The sequence below is a fragment of the Emys orbicularis genome, chromosome 11 (genome assembly GCF_028017835.1).
Source record: "Emys orbicularis isolate rEmyOrb1 chromosome 11, rEmyOrb1.hap1, whole genome shotgun sequence".
NCBI lineage: Eukaryota > Metazoa > Chordata > Testudines > Emydidae > Emys > Emys orbicularis.
In genome coordinates, this window is record NC_088693.1 from 27648591 (window position 1) to 27672413 (window position 23823).

A 23823-nucleotide genomic window follows, 5' to 3' on the forward strand; every position below is an offset into this window, starting at 1 on the left:
TTGATCTCCCCCCCCCCCTCACTTGCCAGATAACTTTCCATTCAATAGAATGGGTGTAGCTAGTACAACCAGCACCACCTCAGGAAAATTCAATAGCAGTCAGCAGGGAATATGCAAATTATGTATACTGAGTTTACATTAAGAACTTTATATTATTATAAGTGCACTAAGGGGTGCTGTTAAAACTTAAATTATACTGTTTCCTTATAGAATGTGAGCCAGATCCCCAACTGACATAAATCACCGTACCTCCATTTGCACCACGTGAAGATTCGGACTTTTAGCTTTAGAAAACATGTAGGTTTTCTAGAAAAGTGAGTGAAGGATCTGGAAGAAGTTATTCACCCCAAAGTCTATGGTACTGAAGTATAATGCTAGGTAATAGAAGCCATCCTTAACTGCCAGTAGTTAATGTAACGACAAGCAAATTGTGAAAGAACACAAGTAGTCAGGTATTGACTGCTAAACCACTATCGGGGCTACAGCCTCGTCTATATTAAAACTTTCAGAAGTTTCATTAAGATTGTTTTTTAAATGAAAATTGGTGCAAACCCCGGCATGGATTCTCTTATATCAATGTCCTCCTTGTTTATATTATTTTAGCTTTATTTAGTTAGTAACTGAATTACGCTAAAATCAATATAAACCAGGTTTAAATAAATTTAAAAACACATCTTCAGTTAAACTGGTGCAATAATATAGACAAGGCCTAAGTGTGCAAAGGTTATTAAGGACCTTAAAGCAGCACTTTAAAGAAATGACTTTTGTGCTCTACATGAAGAACCCAGAGGACACCCCAAAAACCACAACTGGCACTAGCTAGTGTCCTGGTTGGGAGTCTCAATAGAAGCACTAAGGACTGATCTAATCTCTCACCTCTAGAGGTGGCCCTCCAAGGGAGAGTTAAGGTGGAGTGAGGAGAGATGGCACTTGTTCTGAAGATGAATTAAGGGCTTAAATCTCTAGGGCTGTCAATGCAGCATCTTTCATGAACATTTAACTCACGATAATTGTAACTGAAAATAAATATCTATTTTCAAGGCAAATAGTTGCATGAGGATTTTAAACAGAGAAGGATTCCCCCTCTAGGGAGAGGATGAGAGAAAAAAATAAAAAGGGGACCATATGAGACAGGTTAGTCATGGCATTTAATGCACTACTGGAAAGGGCTCAGATATTACAGGGATGGGCCTGTATAAGAACCTGTATACAACAGCATGGTTTTCTTCTGATATGAGCACAAAGCTCTCACTGGTGTCAACATGTGCATTTTGAGGGGGAAAGAGAACACACCCTATCTCAGAGGACAACGAGCATGTAACATTTTAAAAGTAAAATGCATATATTTTAAAGATGATTGTAATTACCTTTGGAGATGACACTTTAACATGGACAATAATCGGTGCTAAAGATGTCTTAATAAGTTGTGCTGGATGATTGATAGTATCCGCATCTAGGACAACCAGCTGTAAGGATCTTGCCAACTCAAAGATTCTTTCAATTTCACTCTGCACTTCAGCTAAACAACAAACAACAACAAAACAACAGGTCATAACTGCTCTACCCCAATACTGTTTAGAAAAATAAATCACATGTGCCATTGGTTTTGGTGTACAGTATATGTACAATAAATGGACTTCATGTATAAATAAATGTTTGTGATTTACACAGGAAACTAGAACAGGTGATGCAAGTACAGACCATACATTTCTAGACTGTTTTTAAAAATGCTACTTTGGTCCCCACAAACGCTAAAGGGAATAAGCCTCATGAATGCTGACTGTTGTTGGCAATGTAACTCCCTTGATGTTATGTTAGCTCATATGTTTTGGGAGCACCTCTGTATCAAGAATTTCTGATGTAAGTTGGGTCAAAGGACCAATTTGATATTGGATGCTAAATTGGAGCCCTCCTCCTTAAGTTTAATTCTTGGATATATTTCCAATATCTGGAGATTACCTGGTAACAAGGTAGCACGGTTCCAAAATGGAGCTTTAGTGGCTAAAAAATTAATCATGAAAAAGTGGATCCCCACCAAATATTGATGCCTGGCTCAATGATATGGCTGATCTCGCAGCTAATGAATGACACGCATTCCGCAGAAAGGGAATTCCCAAAAAATTCAAAGCAATTTGGGCTGAGTTTTTAGAGGTCTATGATTAACTTAGACCCTGAAGAAAGATATGTCACTTCCCTGCCCCTCACTTAATACTAACCCTATTTATTTATTTTGCATACTATGATGAATCTGGTATGTTGGTATATTTGCTGTATTTGGAAATATTAATAAAAATTATAGTCAATGTAGTCTATCCACCTAACTGCTACTCCAATAATCTATAAAGCATAAGATTACTTACTAAGATTTGTTCTTACGTGCCCCTAAACACACACAGACTCTAAATCCGTTAGAAATAATATGGTTCACCCAATAAAGTGGCTACACGACCAAACTAATTATTTCTAAACATTTCACAGTTGTTTTCTTAGCACTATTCATGACTTAAAATACAAAATCAGTCACTCAGAATGAAGCAAACCTTAATGTACAAGGCCCAGAAAAGGTTCTAAGTATGCCATACTAATGTTCCACTTGGGCACTTAATATGAAGCTTATATAGTGCACTGAGCTTTGTCCAGACAGTACACACTGGGGTGAATTTTATCCCCAAGAGCCTTTTTCTCCCATCAACATGTATGAAATTTGGATTTACCCATTTAAATCCACTGCATCAATAAGGGAATTGGAGTTAAATTCAGATACGGGTTATGGACCTGATCCAAAGCCCACTGAAGTCAATACAAAGACTCTTCTTATTGACTTCAATAGGCAATGGATCAGGCATAGGTGAATAAGATTTATACTGGTGCCGAAAAGTTCTGGTGGACTGCCAAAAAGACTTTTCATCTGGAAATCTCACAGGCTCTATGGGATCCCATAAAGCTGTAATCCAGTTTCTGCAAGAACCTGCTTGTTTCCAGTGGCTGATGCTATAGGCATCTCATGGTTAAAACAGAAGGGCTCATGACATTTAAAAGCTGTCACTTTGCTCCTGGATGTCACTATGTGTAGTGCAGTACATGTGCTAACATCTTACCTAAACTGGACCTGGTATTCGACCGCTCAATTATTGCCCTCTTGCTCGGATTATTTAGGACAGACCTCTTAGCAAGAGAAATGTCGGCTGTCACTCTAGTTATTGATATCCTATGAATAAGAACACAGGAAAGAACAAAAACACTGCAGTCACATTTTTACTGTATTGTATGTGATTTAAAACTACTTTGTGTTGTAGAGTGTGAACATAGTATAACACCAGTCAGATGTGTTTTATAGTTGAATTATATCATCATTAAAGTAAGAAAGAGAGGCAGAAATAAAGAAACTCTCCTTTCAAGTAAAACCCATGGTACTCAAGCACTAAAAAACCCCACGCAATTGTACAATGTTTGTCTATTTCACTTTTAACTGATAATATATGTGTGCAAACATATAATTTCTAATACCACACTCACTACTACATATATTTCTCTCTCTCTTTCTATATGTAGTCATCCATCTACCTATACAGAGACACAAACACAAACTTCTACTTGTGCTAATGAGGTGTGATTAGAGTTGCCAACTTTCTAATCGCACAAAACCGAACACCCTAGCCCCGCCCCTTCCCAAGGCCCCACCCCCACTCACTACATTCCCCCTCCTTCGGTGGCTCGTTCTCCCCCACCCTCACTCACTTTCACTGGGCTGGGGCAGGGGGTTGGGTTGGGGGATGGGGAGGGGGTGAGGGCTCTAACTGAAGATTAGCAGCAAATATCTCCAACAGCTGGTGGTGGGACACTAGATGGGGAGGGCTCTGAATTACTACCAATAATTCTTTCCCAGGTGTCTGGCTGATGGGTTTTGCCCCCACGCTCAGGGTCTAAGTGATTGCCATATTTGGAGTCAGAGAGGAATTTCCCCCCGGGTAAGATTGGAAGAGACCCTGGGGTTTTTTTTTGCTTTCCTCTGAAGCATGTGTCACTTGCAGGTTTAAACTAGTATAAATAGTGGGTTCTCTGTAACTTGAAGTCTTTAAACCATGATGTGAGGACTTCAGTAACTCAGGCAGAGGTGAGGGGTCTATTACAGCAGTGGGTGGGTGAGGTTCTATGGCCTGCGATGTGCAGAAGGTCAGACTAGATGATCACGATGGTCCCTTCTGATCTTAACGTCTATGAGTCTAAGATATGAGCTCCAGGGTGGGGCCAGAAATGAGGGGTTCAGGGTGTGGGAGAGGGCTCCGGGCTGGGGCAGGGAGTTGGGTGTGGGAGGTGGTGAGGGCTCCGGCTGAGGGTGCGGGCTATGGGGTGGGGCTGGGGAATAAGGGGTTAAAGGTATGGGAGGGGGCTCCAGGCTGGGGGGTGGGGCTGAGGGATTCGGAATGTGGGAGGAGGCTGCAGGTTGAGGCAGGGGGTTGGGGCATGGGAGGGGGTACAGGCTCTGGGATGGGGGTGCTGGCTCTGGGGTGGAGCTGGGTATGAGGGGTTTGGGGTGCAGGGGGGTGGGGCTGAGTGATTCGGAGTGCGGGAGGGGGCCACGGGTTGAGGCAGGGGGTGGGGTGAGGGCTCCAGCTGGGAATGCAGGCTTTGGGGTGGGGCCTGGGATGAGAGGTTCAAGGTGTGGGAGGAGGCTCTGGGCTGGGGCAGAGGGCTGGGGTCCAGGGGGGGTGAGGGCTCTGGCTGGGGGTGCAGGCTCTGGAGTGGGGCCAGGGATGAGGGGCTTGGGGTATAGGAGGGGGCTCTGGGTTTGGGGGGGATCAGGGCTGAGGCAGGGGGTTGGACCTCGAAGCTGGGGTGTGGGCTTAACTCAGGCGGTTCCCAGTCAGTGGCGCAGCGGGACTAAGGCAGTCTGTCTGCCTATCCTGGCACCGCGCTGCACCCCGGAAGCGGCCAGCAGGTGCGGGCCTTAGGCAGGGGGGCCAGGAGACTCCACACGCCACTCTCACCTGCAGGCACCAACCCCCCAGCTCCCATTGGCCGGGAACCGGTTCCTGGACAATGGGAGTGCAGAACCGGTGCTCGGGGCGGGAGCAGCACGCATAGCCCCGTCGCCCCGCCACCTAGGAGCCGGACCTGCTGGCCGCTTCCAGGGCACAGTGCGGTGACAGGACAGGTAGGGACTAGCCTGCCTGAGCCCCGCAGCACCACTGACCGCACTTTAAACAGCCCGGTCAGTAGTGCTGACCGGAGCCGTCAGGGTCCTTTTTCGACTGGGTGTTCCGGTCAAAAACCGGACACCTGGTCACCCTAAGTGCAATATCAGAAATAATTTCACAAGCTAAAGCGGATCTCAGGGCAAGTACAACAGCAGAGCCATAATAAATAATAAAATAATAATAATACTTCATCTTCAAAGCATTTTATAAACATTAATTAATCTTCATATATTCCTCTGAGGTAAGTAAAGAATGTAATCCCCAATTTACAGTTTGCGGAATGGCAACAGAGAGATTCTATCTATCTAGGCACCTCAGTCATTAATGGATTTATTCTCACAACCCTTCATGAGGTAGGCAGTTGTTGCCACTTTACAGACAAGGAACTGAGGCACAGGGTTAGGTTACTTGCCCAAGGTCGCAAAGGAGAGTCTGTGACTGGTTATTAAAATGAGGTCTTCAGGATCCCAGTCCAGCGAGCTATCCCCTACAACATGCATCCTGCATTCCTAGAGCAGGCTAGTTAAGTCACTTGCCCAAGGCTGCAAAGAAAGTCCATATCAGAGGCAAAATTAGAACACAGGCTTGTAAGCTGGGAAATTCTAACCACCTCTCTCTCTCTGTCACACTCATGCACACACGCACCAAGCTGGACTATGCGAAGTAGGTCACCACAAAGAATACTCCTCACACTACAGGCTAGACGGTAGAATTCAATCACAGCCTGGAGCTGGGAATAGCCTGGAGGGATCATTTTGCAGGGAGGGAGGGTAGAGTGGTGTGGAGAGGTCTTGCAGGAGGAACTGTACCTCAGGGAGCATAGTTCTTCTCAGAGCTGCGAGTAGCACATGTCACGTGCACACTGTGGCTGCCCAGCTCTGTAAACTGGTGTAGAATGTGAGAATATGGTGAAGCCCCTTCCCTGACACATGAATGCAGGAACCACAATTGTTCCTAATCCTTGAGAGGGGTGATAAAGGGGGAGTGTGATGGGGTTTAACCCCCACCATTGGCAAGGAAAGGGAAAGAACACCAATTAGTCATACTCTGCACCTGGAGGAGGTGCCCCCTGGCCAGAGAAGGCGAAGCTAGGCCTTATAAGTAGACTGAGGGAGCTCCGTTGGAGAGAGACTGCAGAGGAGACAGGTCTCTCTGGTGGAGGGAAGCCTGGGGATAAGGTTTAAACAGACAAGTAACAACTGAGGAAGAACACTACTGGAGCAGGTTAGGCTTCTGCAGGGGGAGGCCCTGAGACAGAGCCAACAAGGGGACTACACTGAAGCCTGAGATGGTCAGAAGGGCTATTAGTCTAAAGATTTGTTTGGCCTTTTATTTGGACTTGTTTGTGCTATCCTGGGATGTTAAAATGCTATAAAATGTTAAAAAATGCAGGAAATCAAAAGAAAACATTTTTGTTTAGGATTGAATGAAACGCTTTGTTCAACTAGAAATAATTTTTTTTAAACTTAAATTCACCAAAAAAATTCAAAATTTAATTCAAAACCATTTTTTAAATATTATTTTTCTGAATTTCCAGTGAACCAAAACAAAATCTGTTATTCACATAGCTCTACAGTAGAGCTGTACACAAAACCGATTAACTAAATTGGTAGAAACCTCCTGTGTGGACACTCCTATTTTGGTTTCAGAATGCCTTATATCAACGGAGCTTAAATCAATTCCTCACAGTTTTAGCAGTTTCACTGTTTCATCTGTTCATTTAGGTGAGATTTTCACAAAGCACTTAAGGGATTTAAGAGAATAAATCCCACTGAAAGTTTTAGGAAAATCTCCTCCTTCCATGTCCATTCCCCCTTGTTGTGGGTGTAGATTTGTCACACAGTTAACAGTGGAGAGAAAAATGTTTTAAAAATTAGGAAAATGTGGTTGCAAATCCATAAAAACTGCTGGGGGACTGAAAGGCAATTGTAGCACCTGAAATACCATTTAACTTATTTTTCAAAAAAGGTTTAGATTTCAAGTGGATTGTGTTCCTTTAAGATTTTAGGCTGTTAGCTCCTCACTTTACCTATCTGTGGATGAAATTCATACCTCTGTCTGATCCGCCCTGCTAAGAGCTAACAGCAATGGGACAATTTGTAAAACTGACAGTGACAAAGATTGCAGATGGACCCTCTCTATTTCTCTCTCTTTGCGTGGACTAAACACACATCAGGGAAAGGCTATAGGACAGTACCTCTGACTAGATTTGACAACCAAACGGGGGTTTATAAGGATACCTTACTTTTTTACTTCTCCTGTGTAAACAGACATTACTGATTTTTGTGGCTTCTGATACACCTCAGTACTTCTCCCTTATAGTACAGAAATATACTTCACAAAAGATATATTCATAGCAATCACATCCCAGCAACTTGACAGGACTTGTCACTTCCAGTTGCCATGGTTTCCTATTGAAGATAATGACTTCCAGCTACCATAGGCATATGCAAAGCTGAAGGACACGTGCCAACTGGGAAGAGAACAGATGTCACTGCTCTGTACCTACTCTTAATACAAATGTGCCCTGGGAATCCATGCAATAAACTGAAGTGAAATAAGATTAGTCAAACAGTTTGGGGGGGTGGAAGAGGGTATGGACGAGAATCATGAAGAGCTCAGAGAAATGACTCATTAAACTGCAGGCTGCTGTGTAAAATGCTCAATCCATCAGGTTTTAAAATTAAATATTAAGTTTGTGTGTTTGCTAATGTCATCTGTGTTAGGCAAATTAAAAACTGGGGAAGGGCTACAAGTCTTACACCATAGCCTGCAGCTAAAGCTGTCATTCCTCAGAGCTGTTCACGGGTTAGGGAGGAGTTGTAGTCACTTCTTTGCCTCCCATGAATACCTACCCTATGCCCACTCCACAACCTAACTGGATAATCTTATTTTACAGGGCTTCTAATTTAACCCTGTATATTAAATGCATGTACACTGTGGGAAAAGGGGCACAGGAAGCTACCTCCTCCTTGAAGATCATCCATGTGTAATGGCTGGGGCTTAGGCGACCAGGCTGGGCCAGAGTTGAAGGCAGGAGTGGAGACTAGCTACCAAGCTGAGTCAGGAGACGGGTACCAAGGTCAAGCCAGGCCTGGGTCAAAGGCAGAAGTAAGGAGCAAGATGAGGCGAAAAACAAGGTAGCAAGCTAGAATCTATGTTGTTGCTCAGACAGCTCCTGAGGGTAACTCCTGGTTTAAACCGTTGGTGTGGACCAAAGTTCTGTTGCTCTGGCCTCTTTGGGTAGTACTTGCTGTGGTGCCTAACTCTCCAGTAATTGTTGGGTGCTGCTTCACCTGGCTCCCCAGTGGTGACATAGAGGCAGTGGTCACCCAGGACCTCACAACCCCAAATTCTAGACCCATGGATCCTCATGGCATGAAACAACAGGGCAGAATATGACCCATTGCTCAATGGAACACTAGACCGGGACCTAGTTAGGGCATCCAGCAGTGCTCTATCGCCCCAAGAATCAGCTGGCTTGAGGCCTCCAGAACCCTGGCTGCTCCTGGCCACAAGTACTAAGAAAGAAAGAAACACTTTCTGGAGGAGCAGTAAGGAGTACTGCAGACCACTTAGGCTGTCACATATCATTGGGGCGCATATCAATACAGGCATGGATGGAGGGAATTAAACTAATAACAAAAAGGGAGGGTAAAAGAGTGAGGATATGAGCACTCAATACAAAATCAAGATGTTGAGAACAATAATCAAGGAACCAAAGGGCATGGAGAAGAAATTCTTTAATTGCCTATACACTAATGCTAGGAGCCTGGGTAATAAACAAGCAGAATTGGAACTTCTGATTTATGAGCATAAATTCAATGTAGTTGGTATTATTGAAACCTGGTGGGATGATGCACACAAGTGGAATGTTAAAATCAATGATTATAACCTATTTAGGAAGGATCAAATGGGCAAAAGTGTAGGGGGAGTAGCACTCCATATAAAAAATGGCATTACCTGTTCCTGAGTTACTGATAAGTCAGAAGAAAATTATCTTGAATGCTTATGGATCAATGTCCTAACAGATAAAGCACAAGATGGAGTATTAGTTGGGGTCTGCTATGGACCACCAAATCGCACTAGGGAACAGGATGACTGCCTCCTTATGTACCTATGTACAACGTGTAGGCAAGAAAGCTGTGTGATCATGGGGGAACTTCAATGTGAATGACACATGCTGGAGATCTCATGCTGCCAGTACTGAAACATCCTTAGAATTTTTAAACATAATAGATGACAATTTCCTAACTGAAAAAGTGTTGCAGTCAACACGGGGAATTTCTATTTTAGACCTTGTTCTAACAAATAAAGAGGAACTGATCACAGAATTAAAAGTTAATGATAGCTTAAGTACAAGTGATCATCACTTGATCACATATCTAATGTGCAAGCAGAACACAATCTAAACCAGTAATATATACACTTAGTGCTTTAATAGGGCCAGTTTCACAAAGCTGAAAACAATAGAGACAAAACAGGTGGGAGGAAAAATTTAATAAAAAAATGTGAGTGATCATTGGGAATCATTTAAGTACATCTTACTAAATGCCCAAAAAGCCACAATCAAGGAAGAAGGCTGGGTTGGTTAAAAAACTGTCCTGGTTTAGAGAGGAAGTGAAGGCAGCTGTAAATAATAAAAATATATATATATAACAAATGGAAGAAGGGGGAAGTTAATAATAATTAATATAAATCAGAAGTTATTAATTGTAGAATGTTGATAAGGGAAACCAAGGAACACTAGGAGAAATCTCTGGCTAGCAGAGTTAAGGCCAATAAGGAGTTTTTAAAATATATTAGGAACAAAAAGAATCCCAACAATGGTATTGGTCTATTATTACTAGATGTAAATGGTAGAATAATCAATAATAATGCAGAAAAGACAGATGTATTCAATAGATACTTCTGTTATGTATTTGGAAAAAAACAGATGATACAATTTCATCATATGGTGAAGATAACACTCTTCCCATGTCACTTGTATATCTCTGGAGGATATTAAAAAGAAGCTACTAAGGTTAGACTTTTTAAGTCAGCAGGTCCAAATAATATGCATCTAAGAATTTTTAGAGTTGGCTGAAGAGCTCGCTGGACCATTAATGTTGATTTTCAATAAGTCTTAAAGCACTGGGGAAGTTCCAGAAGACTGGAAGAAAGTTAATGTTGTGACAATTTTTAAAAGGGTAAACAAGATGACCCAAGTAATTACAGGCCTGTAAGCCTGACATCAACCACAAGCAAGATAGTGGAGCAGCTGTTATAGGACTCGATTAATAAAGAAGTAAAGGGGGTTAATGTAATTAATGCATATCAACATGGATTTATGGAAAATAGATTCTCTCAAATAACTTCATATCTTCTTTTTATGAGATTACAAGTTTGGTTTATAAAGGTAATAGTGTTAACATAATATACTTCTATAAGGCATTTGACTTAGTACTGCATGACATTTTGATTGAAAAATTAGAATATGAAAATCAGCATGGCACACATTAAAAGGATAAAAAATTGGCTAAGTAACAGGTCTCAAAATGTAACTGTGTGGTCCCTCAGGGATCAGCTCTTGGCTCTACACTATTTAACATCTTTATCAATGACCAGGCTCTCTAAAGAATGGGACTCATTTAACTGCTGACTCTTGACAAAAATGTAGTCAGTTTTCTGCAGCTGAAATGCATTTTCTGACAGTCAAGTAAGTGGCTTGTATTCAGATTTGAGACATATATTGCAACAACAGAAAAATGGCACTAAAAGGTACCCCAGAGCCTTAAGACAAGCATTTATTGTATGACTATGCCACAAATTGTACTAAAGAAATGTAATTTGGACAGTTCAGAGCTACTGTAATTAAATACTACTACATATGGAATTAAAACTTTGCATCAAATTCTACATCGAAGTACCAAAGTATTAGAGAGTTTAGAATGTTAGATATTCTTCAGCTGTTTGTCTCAGGGGATCCCACATCCCACAGTGATAAGCATTCCACTCTTCTCTCATAATTCTATGAAGGCTGCAAAGAGTAGCAAATTCCCAGAAGTGCCATCACCTCAGATGTGCTTGCTATGTACTCCTCCTGTGTCACAATACTAACCTCTTTATATTTATCACATTAACACTAGGGAGCTCAGGTCCCCTACCCTGATGTTAACATAGCATCAGAGTCATTTGAAGTCAAAGGCCACAGATTTAATAACAACTAATCAGTCCCTAAAAACATTGATTTGCCCACACTGTGTGCTGAGTTACACACATGCAAGTGTACTGACTTCAGTGGAGTTTCACGGGTATAATTCAGGGCAGATTTGACCCATTGAGTCTAAGTTTATGTAACTCACACAGCAAGAGGCCACATGGAAAGAAGTGGAGGGTGTCAGTTCAAGTAGCTCCTCTTGCATTCAGACTTTTAATATTTTCACACATTCTTCCAACCCCTCAGCATGTAAGTTACACCAATTTAGGCTCTTTAAAAGGATAGCTGGGGCCCCACTGGAGCTCTGCTGGAAGGTGCATTGACTCTCCACATATCCTTGACTCTCTGACCACACTCCGTACTGCCAAGTGCTGTCTACTTTCAGGGCTGCAACTAGTAGATGAAAGCTTCAGGAGTCTTGTAGCCCTTTTACTTCACTTTCACCACTGAGGGCCTAGAATCTACAAGTGGTAACCAACCAGCACAGTGAGCCTCTAACATCAGTTTAGACTCTTTCGCCCACTAATCAATATATGAAACTTACACCACCTTACTCTAGATACAGGTGACAGGTTTAGTTCCAGCAACTCAGTCACCATGCTGGATCCTGACAACAATACATTTGAACCAATCCAGACACACAAACAAAACAGTCAGCACCACCTTCAGTTATCTTGATATTTTAAGAAAATATTGTACTTTTTAAACCCATCCACACAAACAGCAGGGTCTGTAGGAATTATCCCATGAACAAAGTTTTAATGACTTGTAACTTTTAGCTTAGTGAGATTGGCCACCTGAGCCAGCACTTGGCTTCTCATCTGGAAACATTTATAAATCTTAGTGAAGACATTATCCTTCCAGAAACCAACTCTGCACAATGTCACAGGCTAGGTCTACACTGCAGCGGGGGTCCGACCTAAGATACGCAACTTCAGCTACGTGAATACCGTAGCTGAAGTTGCGTATTTTAGGTCGGCTTACCTGGCGGTGAGGACGCGGGAAAGTCGACCGCTGCCGCGCTGCCGCCGCCTCCGCTGCCGCCTCCTGCCGAGGTGGATTTCCGGAGTCGACGGCAGAGCGATCAGGGATCGATTTTACCGCGTCTTCACTAGACGCGGTAAGTCGATCCCCGATAAACCGATTGCTACCCGCCGGATCGGCGGGTAGTGAAGACAAAGCCATAGTCTCAGTAATGCGCTGTTTGTCATTAAATCAGGAGGGCTTTCAAAGCCATTGGAGAGTCTCCTAAAGTTCTGCAGCATTTTTTGACATGTGAGAGCATATGGTGTGCATGGAAAGCAGAGTTCAAATTAGACTGAAGTTCAAATAATCTACAAATGGGTACTTACTACCAAAAAAGGAATGAATGACAAAAAAGGGAGCACCATCTATTGGGTGCATATACAGAAAGTAATTTCCCTGGAGCAGATACCACAGAAAACATCAACTATATATGTTTGCTGGCAACAACGAAATGCCAATTTTGCTTTTTGCCATTATGGTGCCTTTACCATAACCTCATGGACCTTATTATTTATAGTGTATTAGTGCCTACAATGTCGCTAGATGCTTTAGAAAAACAATTGCTACCATGTGGTGGCTGGCACCGTGCAAACTGCCCCCACCAATGTGCCCCAGGGATTGGGGAAAGCAGATCAGGACTTCCTGGGGGTTGAGCCAACCCCTAGAACATCAGGGACTTCCCCAACAACACCTGAGAGCAGCAGTAGAGCAGTGAGCTCAGTCTAAATTCTTAAAGGAATTAAAATTCTTCTCTTGCTCTCAGTTGCTCAAGGAAAAGCCTTTCTTTGCATGAGCTGAGGAGGCTGTATACTTTGTTCTCTCTCCCTCCTGCATCCCCCTGCAGTTTCTGCAACCTTTTCAAGTACAGTAACTCCTCACTTAACGTTGTAGTTACGTTCCTGAAAAATGCGACTTTAAGTGAAACGATGTTAAGCGAATCCAATTTCCCCATAAGAATTAATGTAAACGAGGGGGTTAGGTTCCAGGGAAATTTTTTTCACCAGACAAAAGACTATATTATATAGGAGGGCTTTCAAAGGGCTTTTTTATATATATATATATATACACACATACAAACACACACACACACACACACACAGAGTATACGTTTTAAACAAACAATTTAATACTGGTACACAGTGATGATGATTGTGAAGCTTGGTTGAGGTGGAGGAGTCAGAGGGCGGGATATTTCCCTTACTGCTAAATGATGAACTAGCAATTGGCTGAGCCCTCAAGGGTTAACTCTCTCACTTTACAAGGCGTCAGGAATGGAGGGAGATATGCGCATTTCCCCTTTAAGTACACTGCCTTGGTAATTAGATCAGCTTGTTGAGACTGCAGCTGCTGCAAGCTCCCTCGGTCCTGCGTGTCCCCCCTGCTCTATGGAAGATGGGGTAAGCGGGGTGCAGGAGCAGGGGGAGGGGGACACTCTGACATTAGCCCCCCTATTCCTTCCCTCCCCCCTGCACAGCAAGCAGGAGTCTGGGGGAGCAGCTACAAGGCAGAGGACAGGAGCAACACATGGCAGTGGGGGGAGGGACATAGCTGAACTGCAGGCAGCTGCTGCACAGGGAACTTAGGGGAGCGGGGAGCTGATAGGGGGAGCTGATATGGGGGCTGCCAGTCCACCCTGGTTCCAAGCCCCCACCAGCTAGCTGCAATGGGCTGCTCTTCCTGCAAGCAGTAGACAAAGCAGGCAGCTGCCAAACCAAGTTTGAAGGGAGCATTGCACAACTTTAAACGAGCATGTTCCCTAATTGATCAGCAACGTAACAACGAAACAACGTTAACCGGGACGACTTTAAGTGAGGAGTTACTGTACCTGACATGTTTTCCTACATTTTTGTTTTTGGGCATTGTCTATTCCAAAATTGAATTTTTAAATATTTTTGACTCTTGAGTACACGTAATAGCTGATGTTTCTGCCCTGAGCCTTCTCTTTGCTCACTGTTTAAATTCACTCTGTTCCTGATAGTTATTCCAGCATCAGGGTGTGATTAGTTTATTTAGAGCATATTCTGTTGTATAAGAGCCCTGAACTTGACAAATGGTATCAGATCAAAATTAGCCCAGTAAATGGTAACTTCAGAATGAAATAAACAAGCATTAATGTTTGGAGGCCAGTAGATTTCAATCATTTTGCTAGATCTAGTACCAAATGCCAACAAAACTTTGGTTTAGTGAAAGAGTTTTGAATAAGCTGAAGTTTCTTACTTATTCTTCTCAATTTTATCATCTTGCGAGCTAAAAAATATACACTACAACATTAAGAAGATGATGAAAGAAACTTATTTGAGACCAAATTCTATTCTCTATTATGCTGGTATAAATCTGGAACAACTCAGTTAGCTCCAGGGGTGATATGCCGCTGTAAATGAGAGCAGAATTTGACCCACTGCAAACAAAAAATCAACTTTTTTGGTCTGAAAAAAAAAATTCTTGAAGCAATTCCCCCCGCACCCCACCCCCTAATTTTTCAGTATAGGCAGCAAATTTAAAAAAAAAAATCAGTTATTCACACAGCTCTATTGTTTAATGACATTCAGCAAGGGTAGCTGGAAGCCTCTTAGATTAGAAAAAAATCTGATTTGCTGAGCTCATTTGACCAGCAATTATGCTGTATTGTGGTCCCATGAGATGAGCAGAGTTAATATTTGAATAGGAGACCTCCAGGGAAAACCCTGATACTGCAGAAAGTACTGCTGGTGATTCAGTAGGTGGCACTGTTTCTTCTGAGTCAGTAGTGAACTAGTGCCCCAGCCTGGTGCGAAGAAGCATCATGTTCTTGGGAGGTACATTCAGGGCATGTCTACAGATCAGCACTGCTGCAATCGATGCAGCGATTGTCGATTTAGTGGGTCTTGTGAAGACATGCTAAATCGATGGGAGAGCACGCTTCCATCAATTTGTGTACTCCACCTCCCCGAGAAGCATAAGGGAAGTCAACAAGAGATGCTATCCCGTCGACACAGCGCAGTGTAGCCACTGCGGTAAGTGGATCTAACTACTTTACTTCAGTTACGTTATTCATGCAACTGCAGTTGCGTAAGTTAGATCGATTTACCATGGTAATGTAGACCAGCCCTCAGGTTCTTTTTATTGTTGCATCTAAGATCCTTGCCACATGTCATCATTAGAGATTCCATAGCACTTCTTTCTTTTTGCCCTTGTCAAATTCTACCTAGGATAATTACATTCTGCGTACCTACATTTTCCCTGCAATTTCAGTTGGATTCAGTATTCAGGCAAAATTCTGCTCTGTTACACCTTCCATTCTTCGTGTTGTTATGCACTCTTAAAAACAGTTGTTGTTTGTCACCTGGTGGCTACAATTCAGTGTTGAATAAAAGGATTTCTACATACACCTCTACTCCGATATAACGCGACCCGATATAACACGAATTCGGATATAACGCGGTAAAGCAGTGCTCCGTGGAGGGTGGGGCTGTGCACTCCGGTAGATCAAAGCAAGTTCGATATAATGCGGTTTCACCTATAACGCGGTAAGATTTTTTGGCTCCCAAGGACAGCGTTATATCGAGGTAGAGGTGTATCTAGTTAGTGAATCAGTTGGAACGTGCACTGGGATCCTCCTCGATAAAAGGCACTACATAAAATCATTATAATGTGGGAAAAAACATGAAAAGGGTTATATTTCTCACCTCCCATCAAACCTGTGCTTCAGGAAGTCAAAGAGGGCTTTCTGCATCATGTCTGTTACCTTTGCAGAGGTGAGGAAGATTGAACAAAGAGGATTGACAGGGAGAGAAAGAAGTCAAAAGTAAGAAAAGAGGTAGAAGGTAAGGACATTTCCAATAATCAGTGTCCTTTACATAGATAGTAATCATTTAATTGTAGTGCTATCATCAACGAGCTCTCATTCAAACACATCTGGCAGCTGCAATTTATATCTATACAGATGGAATAAATACTTCATTATAAAGGTTTTCTAGTTTTCTGAAACATACTCCAAAGTGCTCATATGCGGGAGTGTTCTAACAGCAATGGTTAACATCTTCACAATGAGATGTATGGGCAGAAAATGGATCTGGATCCTATTACCACACATGGGCAAAATCCTGAGAGATGCTGAGCATCTGTAATTCCCACTGACTTGTTGGATGAACTCTTTAGCCCTTTCAGAGTAATTCAGACTGCCACCCATAACACTGGTCTACAATTTTTGAGAAGTCGTCTGCTTCAGAGATAAAATGTGCTATTTATTATGTATTTTGATGTGCTGAATTCAAATATGACAATTAAAACAACTGATTGGCTACTGTTTCTAAGATATTTAAGTTTTTACATTTTATGTCTATGTATATTGTGTAGATAGTAGAGTTTTAATCATAAATTGTAAACCTAGGTCTTTTCATGTGTTTATGGTTGCTTTACATGATAATATTTCACCTGTCCTGTTTATATAACACTTTAAAAATCAGCAAAAGGGTTATATAAATAAAATTTATTATGAAACAAAAGGCAAAAAATTATTATGTACATAACTTAGTCCTATTCAGTGTCTACTCGGCCCTTCTTGGCTTGTCTCTTGTTTTCATTAAATGGAGCATCTCTTGTCACTGTCCAGCAATAGTCTGCAAGCATTGATGGGCTCCATTTGCCCTGATAGCGTTTCTCCATTGTTGCAATGTCCTGGTGAAATCGCTCGCCGTGCTCGTCGCTCACTGCTCCGCAGTTCGGTGGAAAAAAATCTAGATGAGAGTGCAAAAAATGTATCTTTAGTGACATGTTGCAACCAAGGCTTTTGTATGCCTTGAGGAGGTTTTCCACCAACAACCTGTAGTTGTCTGCCTTGTTGTTTCCAAGAAATTTTATTGCCACTAACTGGAAGGCTTTCCATGCAGTCTTTTCCTTGCCACGCAGTGCATGGTCAAATGCATCATCTCGAAGAAGTTCACGAATCTGAGGACCAACAAAGACACCTTCCTTTATCTTAGCTTCACTTAGCCTTGGACATTTTCCATGGAGGTACTTGAAAGCTGCTTGTGTTTTGTCAATGGCCTTGACAAAGTTCTTCATCAGACCCAGCTTGATGTGTAAGGGTGGTAACAAAATCTTCCTTGATTCAACAAGTGGTGGATGCTGAACACTTTTCCTCCCAGGCTCCAATGACTGTCGGAGTGGCCAATCTTTCTTGATGTAGTGGGAATCTCTTGCATGACTATCCCATTCGCAGAGAAAACAGCAGTACTTTGTGTATCCAGTCTGCAGACCAAGCAAGAGAGCAACAACCTTCAAATCGCCACAAAGCTGCCACTGATGTTGGTCATAGTTTATGCACCTCAAAAGTTGTTTCATATTGTCATAGGTTTCCTTCATATGGACTGCATGATCAACTGGAATTGATGGCAAAACATTGCCATTATGCAGTAAAACAGCTTTAAGACTCGTCTTCGATGAATCAATGAACAGTCTCCACTCATCTGGATCGTGAACGATGTTGAGGGCTGCCATCACACCATCGATGTTGTTGCAGGCTACAAGATCACCTTCCATGAAGAAGAATGGGACAAGATCCTTTTGACGGTCACGGAACATGGAAACCCTAACATCACCTGCCAGAAGATTCCACTGCTGTAGTCTGGAGCCCAACAGCTCTGCCTTACTTTTGGGTAGTTCCGAATCCCTGACAAGGTCATTCAGTTCACCTTGTGTTATGAGGTGTGGTTCAGAGGAGGAGGATGGGAGAAAATGTGGGTCCCGTGACATTGATGGTTCAGGACCAGAAGTTTCATCCTCTTCCTCGTCTGACTCAAGTGAGAATGATTCTGGTGCATCAGGAACCGGCAGTCCTTCTCCGTGGGGTACTGGGCGTATAGCTGATGGAATGTTTGGATAATGCACAGTCCACTTTTTCTTCTTTGACACACCTTTCCCAACTGGAGGCACCATGCAGAAGTAACAATTGCTGGTATGATCTGTTGGCTCTCTCCAAATCATTGGCATTGCAAAAGGCATAGATTTCCTTTTCCTGTTCAACCACTGGCGAAGATTTGTTGCACAAGTGTTGCAGCATATGTGTGGGGCCCACCTCTTGTCCTGATCTCCAATTTTGCAGCCAAAATAAAGGTGATAGGCTTTCTTAACCATAGTGGTTATACTGCGCTTTTGTGATGCAAAAGTCACTTCACCACAAACATAGCAGAAGTTATCTGCACTGTTCACACAAGTACGAGGCATCTCTGCTCACTTTGGCTAAACAGAAATGTGTCCCTTTGCAAAATCAAACACTGACAAATAAGAGCACAACACTGTATGATTTCTAGAGCTGATATAGGGCAATTTGTTCAGCAGAGTGATGTAAGCTTCGTTATGATTGCATCATCCATGACTTCTAGGAATAACATGATGCAATTCATATCATGGATGACGCAACACCAGCTTCAGATTGCATCATTCATTGTTTTGCCTAAAAAGCAAGTACTGTCCAAACCCAGTCATAGATTTATTCATAGATCCAGTCAAAGATGTATTTTAGTCATTTCTGGTTTAAATTGAGATCCCTTCCCTTTATAACTCACTTATCCTCCGCCATTCCCAAGTCAAGGGTCGTATGTACTGACCCAATAGCATATCTTGAAAACTAGAGCCAATCAACAATTTTAAGCATCATTTTCGTTCTCAGTGACCCAGAATTAGTAAAGTTTGACTACATTTATTTCAGAAGCATTTTGGCTGTAGAGCAGTGTAATCTGCCAGTCTAGATTGTAACCAATTCAAGACCCTGTGTCTCTGGCAGTTTATTTCTCAAAAATTATACTTTTCACATGCCTCTTGCACACTTTCATCAGAAAAAGTGTGCAAAGAACTTTCCCATATAGATTACATAGGGATTACAAATGTGTCTCTCTCTATATTTTTCTAACTGAAGGAAATATCCTAATTCCATCACCATTTAACTGGATACTTTATGCACCTAAAAGGTATTTCATTTCCAAGGAGTCTTTTTTTTCCAGGGGAGATTCTGTGTGTCTAATTTGTAGCATGTTGTATATTTAAACCAGCAAACGAAACCCCTCCAAATTTGAGAGTCCTTGGACCAAATTCATTTAGGCTGCAGCACCACTGAAGTCAATTCAGTTATGCCAAGGAAGAATTTTTACCCCTTTGGGGAAAGCTACCATGTAATTAAAAGACAGATATTAGAAAATGAGATACAGTAGAGCCTTTCTAATTCTCACTTTGCTAATCTGCAAATCCAATAATTCTCACCCAAAAAACCGGATTCAAGAGCAGAGTGCTGCACTAATAATAGCACCATGCTGTCATATTACTAATACTTCACTACTTTTATAAAATATATTACAATACTTTTACTCATATACTGTGAAGTATTATCAACATTCATTAACCTAAGTGAAGTGTAACTGATTATATGTTCATACTCCTTTTTGACCCAATTCAGCAAAGCACTTTATGTGCTTAACTTTCAGCACATGCTAACATTGCTTTGTTGAATAGGATGGATTTACACCTATGCTTAAAGTTAAGCATGTGTTCAAATGCTTTCCTAAATCTGGATTTTACTTGCTAATTTTCAGAATTTAATAATGAATGTCCTGGTTAACTGTGCATATTAGTGAGGCTTTGCTGTACAGGTCTGTCTCATCTTACGCGGGGGTTCCGTTCCGCGGTTAGCGCGTAAAGCGAAAACCGCGTATAGCCAAAACCCCATTGAGTTCAATGGCGGGCGAAATCGCCCGCACTACAGGTATAGTATTAAAACGGTTGTTTTTCTCTTTTTTGTTGTGTTTTTTGTTTTTGCCGACTGCGTAAAGTTGAAATCGCGCATGTTAAATGCGCGTAAGATGCGACAGACCTGTACATATTGTTATACTGAATAGAGGGTGATTGTTTAGGTGGGCTAGGATTCTCTTCAGCCTTAAATTTCTATGCAATAACTTTAAAAAAAAACAAAACACCCCATAGACTTCAGTAATAGTGATGGGTTCACAAGATCAGCACCTGGAGTAGGAATGTAGAAATTACCACACTGGAGCTGACCAATGCTGCAGCTAGTCTAGTCTCTCTTGTACCAGGCATTTCATAGGAAGATGTAAAAGTCTCATAATGCATGATTATGGCATAATATGGCATCAGTTAGGTCTTGTCAACACACAGGAAACTTGCACTAGTTTAACTAAGGTCACATGAGAAAGTTGCACTGGTTTAACTTAAACAACGAGGAGTACTTGTGGCATCTTAGAGACTAACAAATTTATTTGGACATAAGCTTTTGTGGGCTAAAAGCCACTTCATCAAATGCATGGAGTGGAAAATACAGTAGGCAGGTATAAATACACAGTACATGAAAAGATGGTATTTGCCTTACCAAGTGGGGGGGTCAGTGCTAATGAGACAATTCAATTAATGTGGAAGTGGGCTATTCTCAATAGTAGAATACCAAGGGAGGAAAAATCACTTTTGTAGTGGTAATGAGGCCAATGTAATCAGAGTGGCCCATTTCAAACAGTTGACAAGAAGGTGTGAGTAACAGTAGGGGGACAATTAGTTTTTGTAGTGACCCCTCCAATCCCAGTCTTTATTCAGGCCTAATTTGATGGTGTCCAGTTTGCAAATTAATTCCAGTTCTGCAGTTTCTCGTTGGAATCTATTTTTGAAGTTTTTTTGTTGAAGAATTGCCACTTTTAAGTCTGCTATTGAGTGTCCAGGGAGATTGAAGTGTTCTTTGACTGGTTTTTGAATGTTATAATTCTTGATGTCTGATTTGTGTCCATTTATTCTTTTGCGTAGAGACTGTCTGGTTTGACCAATGTTCATGGCAGAGGGGCACTGCTGGCACATGATGGCATACATCACATTGGATGTGATGTTAAACTGATTTAGTCAAATGGGTGCAAAAGGCTGAATAGCCACACTTATTTAAACCAGGCTTATTTGTATTTAGCATAAATCTACTAGGAATCTTTAAGATAAACTAGAATAAAAATATCGACACAGGCTGTTGCACCAGTTTAACTAACTTGTTCTAGAGACTAGAAAATAGTAATTAAATGTAACTAAATAGAATAGATACCTCATAACCTTTCAGCGACGGGCCAACTAACACAACAGGCCTCATGGATGGCACTACATCATAAGGAGGAACATGTTCCGTCTGAAAGAAGAAAATGTCCCATCAGCACATAATCTAAAACAGACTCAGCATGCAAACTGTAGAAACTATGTAGCAAAATACACTTACCACTTTTTGTTTCTGTTTTGCTAAAAGACCAAAAACAAGAACTTTATTAACATGCATAGTGCACATAATGCAATAGTCACAAGATTTGCAAACAAAGATCACTCTGTCAATGCACTTATTATTTGTATTTCTGCATCTCCTTTCTGATCAGTATTAGTCACTACCCTTCTGAGGGAGTCTGCCAGCTTTTCTGGTTCTTTTCTCCATCTCTCTACATGACCGATACATTTAGAAGCAAATACTTTTTTCTTCTCCTCCAATTATTTTGGGGAAGGTTTGAACAAATAGGCATTTATCTATGGGATATTTTTTATAAATTAGTAATAAGAGGGGGTGGAGAAGCCCTTTATTTTATTTTATTTGCTACTTTTAAGGTAAGTTTAAGAAAGAGTAATAGTTTTCCTTATATAAAATCCAAAATTCACCTGTGGAAGTGGGTGTAGCTCTAAATGTGCCAGACACCATTTCTCCAAGACTCGAAGAAGAATTTCCACTTGATTTCCTACAGCATTACAAAGAGTGCCCATTAACACAAAGTATTCTGAGAGTGAACTTACAAGGCCCTGCAGCTCCTATTCCAGCCTCAGAGATGCTGCACTGCTACCTCCAGGGCCTGCCTAAAGGTTGGGAGGAGGAGAAATTACATCCCATATGCCCCTGCTTAATTCACCATGCAGTCATATGATCAGAGAAGGGCGAGTTCCATCACTTGGCCCCAGTGATACAAAAGGGATTCACCTATACAGATTCCCATAATCTGATATTCTCTTTTACTGTGCATCCGTCCCAGTTAGGTACCTCTCTCTCCAAACATCAAGGCACAAGGGCTAACACTCAGCTATTTCAAGCTGTAAAAGCCATTTGGATAAATCAGAGCTGATGTTGTTCAATTATTCTAGAAACATTTCCCCAGATAATTTACTCTTGAAATGATTCCTGAGGTTGATTAAGTAAATTAGTATGGCAATTCCCTGCCATTACTTTATAGACTAAATTATGCTCCTCACTTTTGCCATCTATTATGGCTAGATTCAATCATCTCACCTTTCTTTCCTTTACAATGAAGTATCATTATCTGCATGCACCCTCTCATCAGTGTTAGTAGGAGTACCATGATTAAAGTAAGTCTGTTGTTTGGGTATTTAGCCAGTGGATGGTGACATGTTCACACACACAGGGCCGGCTCCAGGCACCAGCCCACCAAGCTTTGTGCTTGGGGCGGCACCTGGAGGGGGGCGGCGCGGCGCTCCGGCCGCCGGGGAGAGCGGAGCCGCAGCGGGCTCGCTGCCCTCCGCTGGCGCTCTGGCCGCCGGGGAGAGCGGGGCCACGACTGGGCTCGCCGCCCTCCCCACGGCGCTCCGGCCGCCGGGGAGAGCGGAGCCACGGCGGGCTCGCCGCCCTCCCCCGGGGCTCCGGCCGCCAGCGGAGCCGCGGCGGGCTCGCCGCCCTCCCCCCGGCGCTCCGGCCGGTTGGAGAGAGCGGCCCGCGGCCGGGCTCGGCGCCCTCCCCTGCCGCGCTGGGGGGGGGGGGAGGGGGCGGCGGTGGGAGGCTTTTTTGCCTGGGGCGGCAAAAAAGCCAGAGCCGGCCCTGCACACACAGTAGGCAGGCCTCACAGTGATTAACTGTCAGAGCTGTGGCTCTCCGGCCTGTACTCAAGCCTGTGTTAACTAAGGGTATGTCTTCACTACCCACCAGTGGGCAGCAACCAATCCAGCGGGGATTGATTTATTGTGTCTAGTCTGGATGCGATAAATCGACCCCCGAGTGCTCTCCTGTCGACTCCTGTACTCCACCGCCTCGAGAGGCGCAGGCAGAGTCGACGGGGGAGCGGCAGCAGTCGACTCACTGCAGTGAAGACACCACGGTAAGTTGATCTAAGTACGTCGACTTCAGCTACGTGTGAAGTTGCGTAACTTAGATCGATCCTCCCCCCCAGTGTAGACCAGGGCTAAGAGACGTGCACCATTTAGGCCTAGGGATGGAGAGACGAGGAGGAGACAGGCTGGGGATGAAAGTGGAGAGGCAACCTGAGGCGAGAAGCAGTGGAGCAGCCGGAGTGCAGTCTCTCTCTCAAAGAAAGGGTTGTAATGAGATAGGAGTGCTGCAACACTGTCTCTGTGCTGTTCCCAACGTGACAATTTAGTGGTGAGTCAGAATGAAAAGAGTATGAG

At 42.7% G+C, this 23823-nt stretch overlaps 1 protein-coding gene across 2 annotated transcripts in view; it reads right to left on the minus strand.

The window, feature by feature from the left end:
* The window catches only part of CACNB4 (calcium voltage-gated channel auxiliary subunit beta 4), a 200934-nt gene that overhangs the window by 25062 nt on the left and 152049 nt on the right, over nt 1-23823 (minus strand). For both annotated transcript variants that reach the window (XM_065413466.1, XM_065413465.1), the window contains 6 exons: nt 22078-22154; nt 21653-21672; nt 21485-21565; nt 16089-16147; nt 3099-3208; nt 1368-1519 (listed from right to left, as the gene is read on the minus strand). In XM_065413466.1, the coding sequence (XP_065269538.1) occupies nt 1368-1519; nt 3099-3208; nt 16089-16147; nt 21485-21565; nt 21653-21672; nt 22078-22154 (499 nt within the window). The remainder of the gene's footprint in view (nt 1-1367; nt 1520-3098; nt 3209-16088; nt 16148-21484; nt 21566-21652; nt 21673-22077; nt 22155-23823) is intronic.